General features: G+C 35.2%; 1 protein-coding gene across 1 annotated transcript in view; it reads left to right on the top strand.

Annotated features, from left to right (window-relative positions):
• Positions 1-1,364: 1,364 nt before the first annotated feature.
• The window catches only part of LOC131161942 (cleavage stimulating factor 64), a 36,907-nt gene continuing 22,913 nt past the window's right edge, over positions 1,365-15,358 (top strand). Inside the window, exons 1-6 of the mRNA XM_058117979.1 lie at positions 1,365-1,728; positions 2,019-2,097; positions 8,123-8,297; positions 8,833-8,866; positions 8,971-9,209; positions 9,288-9,365. Of these exons, the coding sequence (XP_057973962.1) occupies positions 1,698-1,728; positions 2,019-2,097; positions 8,123-8,297; positions 8,833-8,866; positions 8,971-9,209; positions 9,288-9,365 (636 nt within the window). The 5' untranslated portion in view covers positions 1,365-1,697. The remainder of the gene's footprint in view (positions 1,729-2,018; positions 2,098-8,122; positions 8,298-8,832; positions 8,867-8,970; positions 9,210-9,287; positions 9,366-15,358) is intronic.

Here is a 15,358-nt window from a genome sequence, read left to right as displayed (position 1 = left end):
TGAGACACTATATTAAAATCTGAAAAATAGAATTAGCAATCAGCTGAAATTACACACAACAGCAATTGTTTCTATGATCCAAATACATGTCATACATACTTCTTGTAATACTTATCTTCAACATTTTCGTTGGCCTAATCATTAGGCCTTTACAATTATTAGTTAAGAGCCTATATCCTTTACAATAGAAGCAAAGGGTTTCTAGGCAGTGATAATTTGCTTAGTCACTAGAAATAGACTTGTGCATTATATCATTTGGGTTCCTTATTTATTATTTCCTTTGCTACATAAACTTGTTTGTGGAGAAACACATTTGAGGTGAGAAATACATTTCTAAGCAAAGGCGTTCTGGATTGTCTACCTACAATGACAAAGTTAGCTTTTGGCTTGGCATTTGCTGTGGGGATGAAAGGCTTGAAGAACTCTTTCCCATGGTTGTATCAGTAAAACTGCTGGTGCCAGTGTGCTGCAATGGGAATATGAGTTGCTGTTGGGCAAGAAGTGGAGCATGTTGAAAAGTCAGTGTATAATCAATTTTAGTATAGTTATTTGGAATAGGTCTACGAGGGACAGGGTAGATAGGTGGTGCACCAAAGTAGCTCCCTGCAATGAAGAGAAGTTTCTTTGATAAGCTACCTAGAGAATCTAAAGTATATTGCTCATAATTTTTTTTTTTTTTTTTTTTTCCAGTTTTATTGGACAATGGATATTAGAGAAAGAAGCTCTAAGATAGAAATGGAATTTATATAGCGTCACAATTTATCTAAATTGTATTCGAGAGAGAGAGACTGGTGTGAGTGGTCCATTTTCCAATTCTTGCAAAGCACTTGTGGAACAAGCGTGCAACCCTTTTTTTTTAAATTTCGAAAGAACTTACATTGATATTGAATTGTGTGTTCGAACAATTAAAAATAAGAGTGTTTTAACCTAATTATATGGAAATACATGTGCGCATGTGCACGCGCATGAATATTGTAATCATTTTATACTTTTTCATTTTGATGCATATTATATATTTATTTTTTATAGATCTTTCGAATATATTTTTTAATTATTTTGTAAATTTCGAACTCTTATTTTGCGTATGCAAGCATAAAATTCTAATTTCAAACTTTAATTTGTAGAATGCATGAGACTAAATATGACTTGATATGATATTTAGAATATTAAAAAATAATTTTTTAATGATAATTTTGAAATTAAAAATAAAATATAAAAAAATATTTTATTCATTTCAACATACTTTTTTTTTTATAAATATTTTTAATGAAAAGTTTTTATAATTTAAGTTTTAATAATTTTTGAAAAAATTTAAAGAATTGAAAATAAAATATATTTTTTCACAACAGCACTAAGTTTTATTTATAATTTTGTTTTTGGGTTTGGAAAAATTGGGGAAGGAAACCGCCTCAATGGTATGGCTTTAGAATTTTAGATGTACAGGATCTGGAGGGCGGCACGGTCGCGCACACGAGCCCCCGTCACCGCGCGTGTGGTCCAGCCCGTCTTCTTCACATTCTCTGCGTTCTCAGCGCCTCCAAATTGCACAAAAAACACTCTAAAATCTCCTTAAAGAACGGAACACTAATCAGACTTTTCGCGGCATCAGAAGAAGAAGAAGGAGAAGGAGGAGGAGAAGAAGAAGTATGCCGAGGAGGAAAAGGATGAAGCCTAGCTTCACCTTCTTCTTTTGATTCATGGCCAGTTCTCAGCATCGTTGCGTGTTTGGTCTCTCACTCACTCAACCTCCAAAGAAATTCGATTTTTATTTATTTTTTATTTTCTTATTTTTCCGTTTGCTGTCTCTCACCAATTCTGATTCGTTTCTGAAATTTTCATTTGTTCTTTTTTAATTGCTGATGAACTTTAGGAAAGGAAAATAAAATTTTGGAAAATCTTTTAAGATTGAATTTAGCTATGTCCTGTAGTTCAATTCTTCGTCTGCGTTTTATTTATTTATTTATTTTGTAAATGTTGCACATGGAGCATGATTATTTTGTTTGGTTTGATTTGTGCAGTTGGGAACATACCCTATGATGCCACTGAAGAACAGCTCATTCAAATCTGCGAGGAGGTTGGACCTGTTGTGTCATTCAGGTGAGTTTGGATTAAATTGAATGACGCAACTCTTAGATTTTTGGTGCTGTTGAATTCGTTTTGAATTTGTAGTATATATATGTGTGTGTGTGTGTGTCACTGTGTGTTTGTATATATATATATAAATTTTAAATGCATTTAATATTTTATCTATTTAAACATACCAGTTTTTTACAGCTACAATAGCGTACATCTTCATGAGCAAACTAGGATGCAAAGTATTCTCTTGGCTTTTGTGATTGGGCAGCATGTTTTTCTGTATTTACTTTTGAATAATTTATGGATGGTTTGAGCTCCAATCATATCAAGTTGGAAACCTAAGGTTAGAGTTAGAAAACTGAGTTTGGATGCTGAGCAGTGGCTTGAACCTTGTTGGGCTGTATCATTGATCAATCTTTTCAACATCAACAAAGCTTTAGGTCTAAATATCAAACCGAATCATACAAATGTATGCTTTGATAATTTAAACATTTTCCAGAATGAAATGAAGACTAGATCCTGGAATGGAAGTACTTATGCCATCTAGTTATCATGGTAGGTAGCAACATTTGAATGATAGTTTAGCTGACAAGGATTGTGTGTAGTTTAGTGGCAGAAGTTAAATTATAGACTATAAAGAGTAGGTGGAAAATATCTAAATAGCTGGAAGGTTCCCCACTTCCCTAGGACTAGAGCTGTGCATCATTGTTTCTATCACTCGCATACTTATCTGTACACTAGGTCTTAAATTTTGATTTTGGCTCATGTTTTGAGGCTTCAAAAGTACAAAAATTTTTATGGAAGTTTCAATGTCAATGTGGATTTCAATTTTAAGTAGTAAAGCATGAAATTTGAAACTTTAGAATCTATTAATAGATGCATTAATGCATGATTTGGAATTAAAATTTTAGAAATAAAATACATCAATGACAGGTATGTGGGGCATAAGGTGCAATAACTGCAATTTAATAATCATAATAAACATATTTAATTAATATTAATGAAATCCATGAATCGTTTAAGTTTTATTTATTATACAATAGAGGTAATTTAGACATAAAAGTTCAAATAACATGTTGTAGCTAGTATCTAAGTTTAGTTTTTCATACATTTTGTAAAGTCAAGAAGCTATGATTTCATGTTCTTCTTGTAATATTATTTGGTTTCTATAAGAAAAGGGAGATAAATTGGGGGCAATGTTCAATTTGGGTTTGAATCTCAAATTTTAATTTCAAGGAAATTTTATTCTGTAGTTAAAATTTCAACCAATTTCGCTAAAATTCTAGATTTTGATAAATTTTGGATGATTTGTGGAAACCTCGATGGAAATTTTGTAATTGATTGCCTGTTGGGTTTGTGGGTGATGGAAGGTGAAAATTTCGACCATAGTTGTCACATTGAGATACAAATCATGAATGTAATTCCAACTTTGGGAATCGAGAACTGAGGATTGAATCGAATCATTAGATTTAGTACAATTTCTAAAGTCAATTCTAAAAGATGCATGCATATTGATGTACAAACAAGAAGAAAAATGGTCAAGTACATTTAAATTTTGACAATAAAAAAAAATAAAATTTCATGTGTTTGTTTTCCCTAAGCAAATGAAAACTTAGAAATAGAGTTGAGAAATATTAATAAAGAAAAAAGAAATTCATGTTTGTTAGATTACTACTTTACCTAAAAGCTTAAGTTGTTAGGTTGTGGGCCAATAATGCATATCATGCTTTAACACTCCCCCGTGCATGCAGTCCGATGGCACATGGAGAGATAAACACATGGTAAATAACACCTATTATAAGGAATACAATATTTTTTTAAACACAATATAATGAATGCAGGCAACAAGACTAGAACCAAGGATTTCCTAGTAACCAGCTTTGATGCCATGTTAGGTCTAGGGGAGACTTCATGGGCTGAGTTGGCTGATTTGATATACATGAGTGAGTGCCAACTTGACCCAAAAGCTTAAGCCATTAGGTCTTGGGCCCAACCATATATATAAACATCCATCCTTCGGACCTCCACTATACTTTTTCAATGTGGGACGAACTCACAAGTGAAATTCTCAACAATGTCCCCCTTACCTGTGAGTTCTGATCACTCCCCCTGGAATGGAAGTCATTACTTGCTGTGCAACCAATTGGAAGCCACTACTCAACCATGGGAAAGAGCATGAAACCATGGCAGTCCACTTATCTACAGGATTAGCATCCTTAGGATCCACCGCTCCTCTTCTATGAGATCAACAACCACAGGAAGTCAGGAACACATGCACAATAATTAGAGTCCAATTTGAACCATTGACTCTAATACCATATTCGATTACCACTTTGTCTAAAAGTTTAAGCTATTAGGTTGTGGGTTAACAATGTATATCAAGCTTTAACAATGCAGTTTAAGGAAGGAATTAAGAAAAAAAATAAAAAAAATGAACTTTTGGTGTTTATCAACAATTAAAAAAACATATTTCATGTATATTCTTTGATAGACTAAATGGAAAAAAATGATAATAATTGAACAAACTACCACAAAAACCAACTCTTGAATCATAACAACCGAAAAAAACATAAGTTCTTTCCCATCTTCTTAATAGCATAATAATATACTCCCAGAGTGAAGAATGGTTTTGTGAAGGCAACGTAAGATGTGAAGTTCTATTTCTCCTTTTTTTTTTTTTAGCACAAAACTAACCTAGAAGAGGAATGGAAGGTAATCATGTAAAAACAAAGCAAGAAAAAAGAAAGAAATGTTGTTTTGGGGGTTTTAAACTAGTCGACTTTGTTAGGATATGTTAGTCTAGAGTCATGTGAATCAATAGTTTTGGATTGATTCATTAGATTCACAAGGTGAATTGGTAGATTCAGCTACTATTCAGTAGTTTTTGATTCATCAGTAAGATTTGAATCAATTTGGTGTGGAGTTGATGCAAATCGTATGAATCAAATCAAGAATTGTAAGATTCTAATAACAATGATTTTGAAAATTTGATGGAAATTTAAGACCATGTAGGTACACAACAGACAAGAAAACAAGCTTTTAAGTTATGTATAATTGCCTTCAAATAGGATTGTTAAAGCTTGATATACATTGTTGGCCTACAACTTAATAGCTTAAGCTTTTAGGTAAAGTGGTTAATATGGTATTAGAGCTGATTACTAGGAGGTCCTTGGGTTCTAGTCTTCTTGCCCACATTTAATTGTGTATTGTTTTAAAATTATTGTATTCCCTATAATGGATGTTATTTATCGTGTTCATCTCTCCACGTGCTGTTGAGCTGCATATGCAGGGGAGTGTTAAAAGCTTGGTATACATTGTTGCCCCACAACCTAACGGTTTAAGTTTTTAGGTAAAGTGGTAATCTTACAAGGATTTCAATTAATCTTTTGCTACACCTATAATAAGGGTGTTGGTGTAGGAACATGATATATTGGTGAAATTCTTGCTAGAGTAGGAGCTAAAAAGGGAATTGTATTAGTATATATGAAAGATGTTGAGCTGGTGATAATTGTCACGTCTTGCTCTGTGGAGAGTTTCGTTAGTTGCTTCCTCCCTTATGGTTCCATTCTTGATGGATGGATATAAGGATCACTACTCAGTGTCAGGGAGTGGAGACAAGGAGTACCCTTGGATGTGGCTTTTAGAGGGGAGAAAGATTTTAGGAAACTCACATCCTTAAATCTACGGAGAGTTTCCTTGGCAACTTGCCCCCTTATGGTTCCATTGTTGATGTATGGATAGAGGGATTACTACTCAATGTCGGGGGTGAAGACAAGGAGTACCCTTGGATGTGGCTTTTAGAGGGGAGAAAGATTTTAAGAAACTCACATCCTACTCTATGGAGAGTTTCATTGGTGGCTTGCCTCCTTATGGTTCCATTGCTTATGGATGGATATAGGGATAACTACTCAGTGTTGGGGGTGAAGACAAGTAGGGGTGAGCACAATCCGGCGAAAACTGAATTACTTGAATTAACTGAGCCAATTCTTCTATGCGGTTCAATTAAAATATAATTCGGTTCGGTTCGCTTTGGTTTTAAGTTTGGTTAAAGATTAATTTTTCGGTTTTCGGTTCGATTTGATATGACATTAATTTCAATTAATCGAATTATATAATAATAATAATTATATATAATTTATATAAATTGTGTTTTACGCCTTACGGGTCATCTTTTAAGTTTAGGGTTCCATTTCCATACTTCATTCCAATTTCTAGTCTCCACTGAGTCCACTTTCCATTCTCTAGTGGCACCCTCCAGAGTTCGAGAGAGTTTGATCGCCTCACTTGTGAGTCACAATTCGCCCTTGGCCCCTTGCATCGCTGAAGCCCTTGCGGCCTCGCCTGAGTTGCCTCCCTCTTGCCATCGCCCTAGCGGCCTAGCCCTCGCTTGAGTCACCTCATTCTTGCCATCTCTTCGCCCTAACTGTCACGTAAGTCGTGGCTGTCGCCTCTTAGCACTCGCCCTCGCCATGGCCATGGCCTCGTCATGGCCGTTGCCCTCTTGTGAGTCGTGATCATAGATCACTGATCTCATCTCTCGGCCTCAAAATCAAAACTCTCTAAGTAGATTTGGGAAAGGGCCAGTGTATATTTACATTCATTCTTTCCTTTTAATTTAATCAATATTATTTCACATTCTTAGCTCCAGAAATTTTGAATTTTGAAGATTAACAGTATATCAATCTGGTTTGGTTAAATTCGGTTAATTGAATTAACTGAAAATTCGTTCGGTCAGGGAATGGTTTTTTATTAGGAGTAATTCAGCTGGTTCGGTTTTGGAAATCTATTAACTGAATTTTTTCGGTTAATTTGGTTAATTAACAAAATTGGCTGAACTGGCCGAAGACTCACCCCTAAAGGCAAGGAGTACCCTTGGATGTGGCTTTTAGAGGGGAGAAAGATGGAAAATTCAACTGAACAGTGGTAGAGATATAGTATCAATTGAGCTTGGAAGATTGGTCTATCAGTAATTCTAAGGAATTACCTTGTATCAGGATTAGGAAGTAGGGGGGAAATATCAAGGGTTTACATAGAAGTTCCTGGGATATTAAGAATAGCTTGAGTTTTAGCTTTTGGCTTAGCATGAGCCACTGGTGTAGGTTATTATTATTTTTGATTGCATTTGTGAGGGCATGGTATCAAATTAGACTCTCTATTGCACCTTGGGGACTTGCTGGCAGAAGCTAGTGTGCTTAGAGTCATAAGAGGTTTTTTTTTTTTTTTTTTTGGGGGGGGGGGGGGGTTTTGGGTGGAGACGGTGTGTGATGTTTGGATTGGACTTCTACCCTGTAGCAAAGGGACAAACTAGAGGGCAAATGTGGTCATCTGTATTCTTAATATTACATGTCTTTTGGCTGTGTATGATAATTATATTTTTGAATATCTGTTGATGGGCACTCCTATATTCTATTGCTAATCCTACTTTAGGTCTAGCCCGCAGAAACACTATAGATGTACACGGGCCTAACAGTGGCCCTATTGAGGTGAAAGAGTGCTGCATGATTTTACCTCATTGTTTTCTGAGTGGGTTGTTGTGTTGATACCTGTGAACCATGAAAGCAAAAGTTATTTAGTGACTGCTTGATTGGGTCTAATTCTTTATTCTTTGCCACAACCATGGGCTTGATCACACTTATGGGCAGATTCTACTCAGCTTTGTACACGAGTTGGGTTCTCCCCCCCACCCCCCTTTCATTTCAATGACCTACACCTAATACGGAAATTGAAAATTGAAAATGAGGACTCTTTTCCAGAGCTGAGCAGATCCTCAGTCTTTCAATGTCAAAAGGATTTCTTCTTTTGTTGGGCAGATACTGTACCTCATAGTGAGATTTTCTTGTGCTTTTAATATTTCATTTTACTTTTTTTTTTTTTAATAATTTCAAATAGACTAAATTTTGTGGAGTGAAATGTGTGGTTCTTTTGATTTTTTATTTATTTTTAATAATTTCAAGTAGACTAAATTTTGTGTAGTGAAATTGGGTGGTTCATTTGATATATATATATATATATATATATATATATTTTGATGTTCTTTTTGTTTCAGATTAGTCATAGATAGAGAGACTGGGAAACCAAAAGGTTATGGATTCTGCGAGTACAAAGATGAAGAGACAGCGTTGAGTGCTCGTCGTAATCTTCAGGGGTATGAGATCAATGGGCGACAATTACGAGTTGATTTTGCAGAAAATGATAAAGGTTCTGACAGAAATCGCGAGCAGGTAAAATATATAAATGTCTTGCCAATTGTTCATTTATTTATTTTTCTTTTTTTTTTTTTTGTCTTTTTGTAGGTGCCCGCACATTGAAGGATTGTTGGGATTGAGATTTGTAATCAATTATAGTTTAATATGTTTTGTCTGAGAGCATTTTAATGAAAACTATAACCTTGAAGAAAGGTAGTTGTTTCCTATATTTATGGAGGATCATAGGGGTTGAAGAAACAACCTGTGGAAAGTGCAAAGTCCTTTAAGCTTTATGATATGTAATCTGATCAATTCCCCGATTTTTTTAATGCTCCCCTCTGCTTGCTTTTTCATTACGGTTTGGACCTTTCGGTGACAGTTTCAATGGTTGGAGTATTATGAACATCCTTACTTGTGTTTGGTGTGTGCCTTTTTCTTGAATCATTGAACCAGTGTCTACTCTTTCATGTGATTTTATTGTTTCTCAGCTTTGGTGATTCAGCATTAAGGACTGCCAGATGTTTTTATCATTAGCTTAATGCAGCAATGATTTACTTGCCTTCTTCTGCAGGGGCGTGGTGGACCTGGGATGGTTGCAAATGCCGGTTTGTTTCCATTTTCCTCTCAACTTTCTTTAATCTTTGGGTGTTTTTTTCCTCTGCATGAGTATATCCTCAAATCACATATCTTTTCTTATGATATACCCCAGACATTCAAAAACAGATTGGGGGACCGGTGATCCATCGCGATTCTGCTCATCCAATTGGTCTGCCTGTGGCCATGGCTGCTGCATCAGTCATGGCAGGAACTCTTGGTGGTGCTCAGACTGGTAGCAAGCCGAATCAAAATGGACTGCAGAATCAATTGGGTTTAGGTAGTGATCCATTGACTCTTCATCTGGCGAAAATGTCTAGGAACCAGCTGAATGAGATTATGTATGAGCTTAAGGTAATCATTTGAATAAAGTTTATTAGGCTTCCATGAACTGATGCATGTAATATATATTTATTCTTACTTTGATCACAGGTAATGACTACAGAAAACAGGGACCTAGCTCGGCAGCTATTGCTTGCCAACCCACATTTGCCTAAAGCTCTTTTTCAGGTGGTCCATCCCTTTATGATAAATGTAAATGTATACAGAAATTATTACCTTTGTATGTTTGCTATAAATTGTTACTTGTACCCTTCTTGTTAATAGCTCCTATAGTTTTATGATATTTAGATTAGAAGAATGATCAATCACCATTCACAAGCAAAAATTTTTCTTCTAAAAAATGGAAGGATAAGGAAAGGATGAAAATATGGTGAAAAATTAAGTTGAAAAATTTAGAACTTGAAGAAACGATCTAAAGAAGAATGACAAGAACAATTTGAAATTCTTTGATAGAAATAAGGATACACGTATAACAAGAACTTCTAAAGAAAAAAGAAATAGAATGAAACTATTGCAGAATTAAAAACAACCGAAGGGCAAAAGCAAAACCTCCAGCTGTTTCCCTGCATGGTAATTAAGAAAATCTCTGCCAAATGAATTTGAGGCCCAATGTTTGAGCCCCTGCAACATTTAAGTGGAGTAGGGTAGAGGGGTTGGCACATTATTTTGAGGTTTTACTCGCATGCAGGCATGATTTCACTGCATGGTAATTAAGAAAATCTCTGCCAAATGAATTTGAGGCCCAATGTTTGAGCCCCTGCAACATTTAAGTGGAGTAGGGTAGAGGGGTTGGCACATTATTTTGAGGTTTTACACGCATGCAGGCATGATTTCACTGCAATCGCCAAAAAGAAAAAAATGTTGCAGGTCTCATTTTAATATCCAGTCAAACCCCAGAAGACATTCCTTTATTCAAATTGCTACGCGTAGTTGCATAGAATTGGGTTGAAAAAATTGGAGCAAGATATGAGGGAGGGAGAGGGAGCAAAACATGGTTTATTTGAGGCATAAAATGGCCTGTGGACCTAACTTCGGAAGATATCATTTACTCAAATTGCTAGAGGCTGTAGCGTAGAATCAAAATTGAAGAGGGAGACAGAACTGGAACAAGGAAGTAAGACACATTTTATTTGAGGTAAAAAATGGCTCAGTCATTCATGATGGAACTCAGCACTTTTGGGGACTTGGCAGGGTTTGAATGGAGCAAAGAATGCTTCTGAGGAATGAGTGATCCGTATATAGCTCTTTGTGGGGGAGTATATCGTGTGATGTAAGTCCAATATTTTGTTCTTTTGTAAAATGAGTTTGTGAAAGTAAAGCGGAAGCCAATTTATAACTATTGTGCTATTTTTTGTGTAATCTAGGGGCATACAGAAATTACTGAAAAGCCAAAAACTGGATTGAAACCAAACCATTTTACATTTCAGTTTAATTTCTTGATTATGATTTTTGGTTTCAATGTTTAATTTATAAAACACCAATTTTCAGTTTCAGTTTCGTTTTAGAGACAAACCAAACCAAAAGAATTGATCAACGGAATAACTGAAATATATGTTAATTACACACATTTATCTATTTCAGTTTTGTTGTACTGAAAAATTTATTTATTATTTATTATATTTTTATTAATTAATTTAAAAATTCATGGCAAAACTGGGGGGTGGGGATGGGCTGTGTATGGTACAGGGGAAGCTCCCCTTACCCACTTCCAATGTGGGAGACTTGGGGCTGTTTTTCTAAGTTGGAGCTCAAGGGGGAGGCTTCCCTCTCTTTATAAATTGCATGGGAAGATGTTAGCCTGAAAATATTGGGCTCTGTTTTTTTGGTTGACTTTTCTTGAACCTTTTAGTTAAAAAATTTTCTAAATTAAAGGGCAGCCCAGTGCACAAAGCTCTGTGTATGCAGGGTCCAGGGAAGGGGCAGACCACGATGGGTCTATTGTACACAGCCTTACCTTGCATTTTTGCATGTTTCCACACCTCAGAACCAGTGATCTCCAGGTCAGACAGCAACAACTTTACTGTTGCGCCTAGGTTCCCCTTTTAAAAATTTTCTAAATTGTTCTATTAAATTGAACTGAACTGGTTAATTAGGGATTGATTTATCAAATCCTCTCTGATCAGTTTTGAATTCTAAAAGCCAATCAATTTGGTTCAGTGTCCAGTTTTGATGACAAGGGAACTGATTACACCCCTATGTCAAGTAAGTTACATTTTTCACCATTTTACACTTACATTGGTGTCCAAAAATTGGGTATATGTGCATTCAGTTGTCAGTTGCCTCTTTTACAAAGAGCGCTGATATTCTTTTTTCTGCTTTATCACTTGTAAGCATTATCTCTCTCTCTCTCTCTCTCTCTCTCTCTCGTGCTAATATAGGAGTGTTTGCAAAGAATTCTAGTGAATTTGGGCTGTTGGAATGTGACTTAATGATGCAAACAAATTCAATTGTTGACGTTGTGGATCAGCATGTGTTTGCCTGAATTGGAGCCTGCTTTTGCAAAAGGTTCTAGAGTTGGATAATATGCATGTCACCTATGAATTTCAAATACAAAAAGTGATGATTAAATTATGTCGTGTGCTAGTTTAAGCTTACCATGAGTCTATTTGTGTTTCCTATGTGATAAAATGTGATAAGGAGTGTATTTTGAGTCTTTTTCAATCAAAGTGAATTATTTCTGCCCGTAAAATGTAGAGTAGTGTTTTCCTATGCTTGGAGGGTTGTTCCAACTCTACAAAAGCATCCCCAGCCATGTATGAGGATGGATATTGTTTTTGAATGAAAATTTGAGACTTTGGCCTTTGCCTTGTTTCTTTGTAGGTCTATGTCTTTTTTGTGAGTGGTTAACTTTATATCTTGAAGTCTGTATCTCTAAAGTGGTGAGTTATTTTTATCAATTTAGTGGTGAGTTTCATTGCTTTCTACCTCATTGTATATCCCATTGAGTGGTGAGCAAAGCTACTTAATTTTTGTGTGTATGTGAGATAGTGAGATGCTAGGACAACATGAGAGAGATATTCATGACTTTGAAATGGATGAGATGGGAAGGCAAATCCAAGAACTTTGCAGTGTGTTTGAACACTATGAAAATCATGTTGGTGATGAAATGGTTTTGAAGCTGGTTTGTAATGATAATGGTGATGTTAATCCTTTCTATCATATTTCAGATCATGATTCAGGTGATGGTTCTTCGTCTTATCTCTGTAGATGAAGGAATTGAGAAATTTTAACTAGGTGGTGGAACCTAAAAGGAGAAGATATAATTAAATTTAAAGATAAAATGATCAAAGATGGGGATTGGACTATAGAGGATGTGATAGATACAAATACTCTTTGGAGTATATTAGCTAGCTCTATTAAAAATATAGTAAAAAAGATTTTAGGTGAATCAAGGGGAAGATTATCGAATATCAAAGAAAGTAGGTGGTGGGATAAAGATGTACAAAAAGATGTAAAGACAGAGAATTTGGTATAAAACGTGGCAAAAATGTAAAAACAAGGATAACTTTAAAAGGTATAAGGAGGTGAGAAAAGATGCAAAAAAAGGCCGTTAGTGAAGCTAGATATAGATCATTTAGTAGTTTGTATGATAGATTATATACAAAAGAAGGGGAAAAAGATATATTTAAACTTGCTGAAGCTAGAGAAAGGAAGAGTAAGGGCTAATGGAAATATAAAATGTATAAAAACTGAGGATGATATTGTCTTGGTTAAGGATGAAGACATTAAAGAAAAATGGCGAAGTTACTTTAGTAAGTTGTTTAATGAAAACCAAATTGAAGGCTTAAACTTAGAATTGTCAAATGAGGAAAAGACAAAAAATTATGAGATTTATTTGCAAAATTAGAGTTAATGAAGTTAAGTTTGCACTAAAAAAGATGAAAAATGGGAAAGATATAGGATCAGATGACATCCCAATTGAAGTTTGGAAATGCTTAGGTGATAATGGAATTATATGGTTAACTAATTTATTTAATACAATTATAAAAACTAAGAAATGGCAGATGAATGGAGGAAAAGTACTTTAATGCTATATACAAAAATAAAGGAGATATTCAAAATTGTAATAACTATTGTGGTATTAAACTTATGAGTCATATGATGAAACTATGGGAAAGGGTAGTTGAACAAAGATTAAGGTTAGAAACGAAGGTCTCAGAAATTCAATTTGGTTTTATGCCTAGGAGATCTACCACAAAAGTTATATATCTTTTAAGAAGATTAATGGAAAAGTTTATGGAAAAGAAAAGGGACGTGCATATGGTATTTATTGACATAGAGAAAGCATATGATAGGATACCTAGGGAAGTTCTATGGCGGGGTTTAGAAAAAAAAAAGAGTGTATGTAGTAGGTATACTAATGTCATTAAGGATATATATGATGGAGTAATGACTAGTGTAAGGACTATAGATGGAGAAAACAGAGAATTTCCAATCACCATAGGTGTACATTAAGGATCTGCTTTGAGCACTTATCTTTTTGCTTTTGTGATGGACCAACTAACTAAGAGTATTCAAAAGGAGGTTCTATGGTGTATGTTGTTTGTAGATGATATTATATTAATTGATGAAACTAGGGATAGAGAGAGACTGAGTTAGAATTATGGAGAGAAACTTTGGAATCTAGAAGCTTTAGGATAAGTAGAAATATGACAGAATATATGAAATGTAATTTTAGTAATGGTAGGATGAATATTGGGGACAAAATTAAACTTGACGATGAAGAAATAAATAGCACTTGTAGATTTCAATACCTTGGATCTATTATGCAAGTTGAGGGAGAAATTAAAGATGATGTAATGCATAGAGTTAAAGTAGGTTGGGTAAAATGGAGAAGTGCTTGAAGTGTGCTTTGTGATCATAGAATACCCTTAAAATTAAAAGGGAAGTTTTATAGGACAACTATAAGACCAGCTATGCTAAATGGATCAGAATGTTGGGCGATGAAGAACCAGAATATCCAAAAAGTAAAAGTTGCCGAGATGAGAATGCTTAGATGGATAAGTGGTATAGCATTGAAAGATAAATTAAGGAATGAACATATTCGCGGTAAGTTAGGCGTAGCTCCTATAGAAGATAAGATATGGAGGGATGATTCAGATGGTATGGACACTTGCAACGTAGGCCACATAGTGCGCTTGTGAGGAAGAGTGAGTTAGTTACTGTGGGGGGTAGTAGAAGGGGTAGGGGTAGACCTCAAATAATTTGGAAGGAGATAGTGAGTAAGGATTTAATATCCTTGAATTTGTCCAGAGAAATGGTCCATGATCGCATAAATTGGTGGAAAAGGATTCATTTAGCCAACTTCACCTAGTGGGACTTAAGGCTTGGTTTTTTCGTTGTTGTTGTTGTATAGTTGCTATTGGAGCTTGTGCTAAAGTTATATCTACAGTGGTAGATAAGTTGCAGCTCAAAATGATCATGTAACTTTATCCTTCCAAATTGAGGTGGTTGGATAAAGGCCACGGAGTATAGCTTATTTTGTTTTTGGTAAGAAGTGGGAGGATTAGATCTAGAGAGATGTTATACCTATGGATGCATGTCATTTGTTGCTTGGCTGTTCATGCAGTATGATAGGAGGGTTCATCATGATGATTACAAAAATACTATTCTTTTGTGAAAGATGATTTGAAGATTGTCTTGGGTCCTTCTAAGCTTGAAATCATTTCCAAACATGTTAAAGGGGCAGAGATTAATTTGATTACTTGTTCTAAATTAATAAAGTTTTTGGGTAGTTTAGAAAGTGCATATCCTCTTGTTATTTTTGACGAAATTGCACAAGTGTGTTGCTACCTGAAGTGCAACCTTCGCAAAATGAGTTGCATGGTGTTGTTCTTGAAGATGTACCCCCAAGTTTTCTTCCAATGGGAGACATTCAGCATTGCATTGATTTTGTTCTAAGATCTATGCTTCCTGAAAAGGCAGTCAATAGAATGAGTTCAAAAAGAATATGAAGAATTGCAGAGGCAAGCATATGAGCTTATGGCAAAGGGCTTGGTTTGAGAAAATAAGATTCCATGTGCTATACCAGATTTTCTTGTGCCAAAAAGGATGGATCATGGTTAATGTGCGTAAATGTAGAGTCATGGACAAGATTTCTATTCCTTCTCTTTCTTCTTCCTGGCCAAAATCAGCCACATGGATCTATTCTTCATAGATCA

The sequence above is a fragment of the Malania oleifera genome, chromosome 8 (assembly GCF_029873635.1).
Source record: "Malania oleifera isolate guangnan ecotype guangnan chromosome 8, ASM2987363v1, whole genome shotgun sequence".
Taxonomy (NCBI): Eukaryota; Viridiplantae; Streptophyta; class Magnoliopsida; order Santalales; family Ximeniaceae; genus Malania; species Malania oleifera.
The sequence above is the reverse complement of the archived record's forward strand: the minus strand, read 5'-3'. Positions and strand labels throughout refer to the sequence as shown.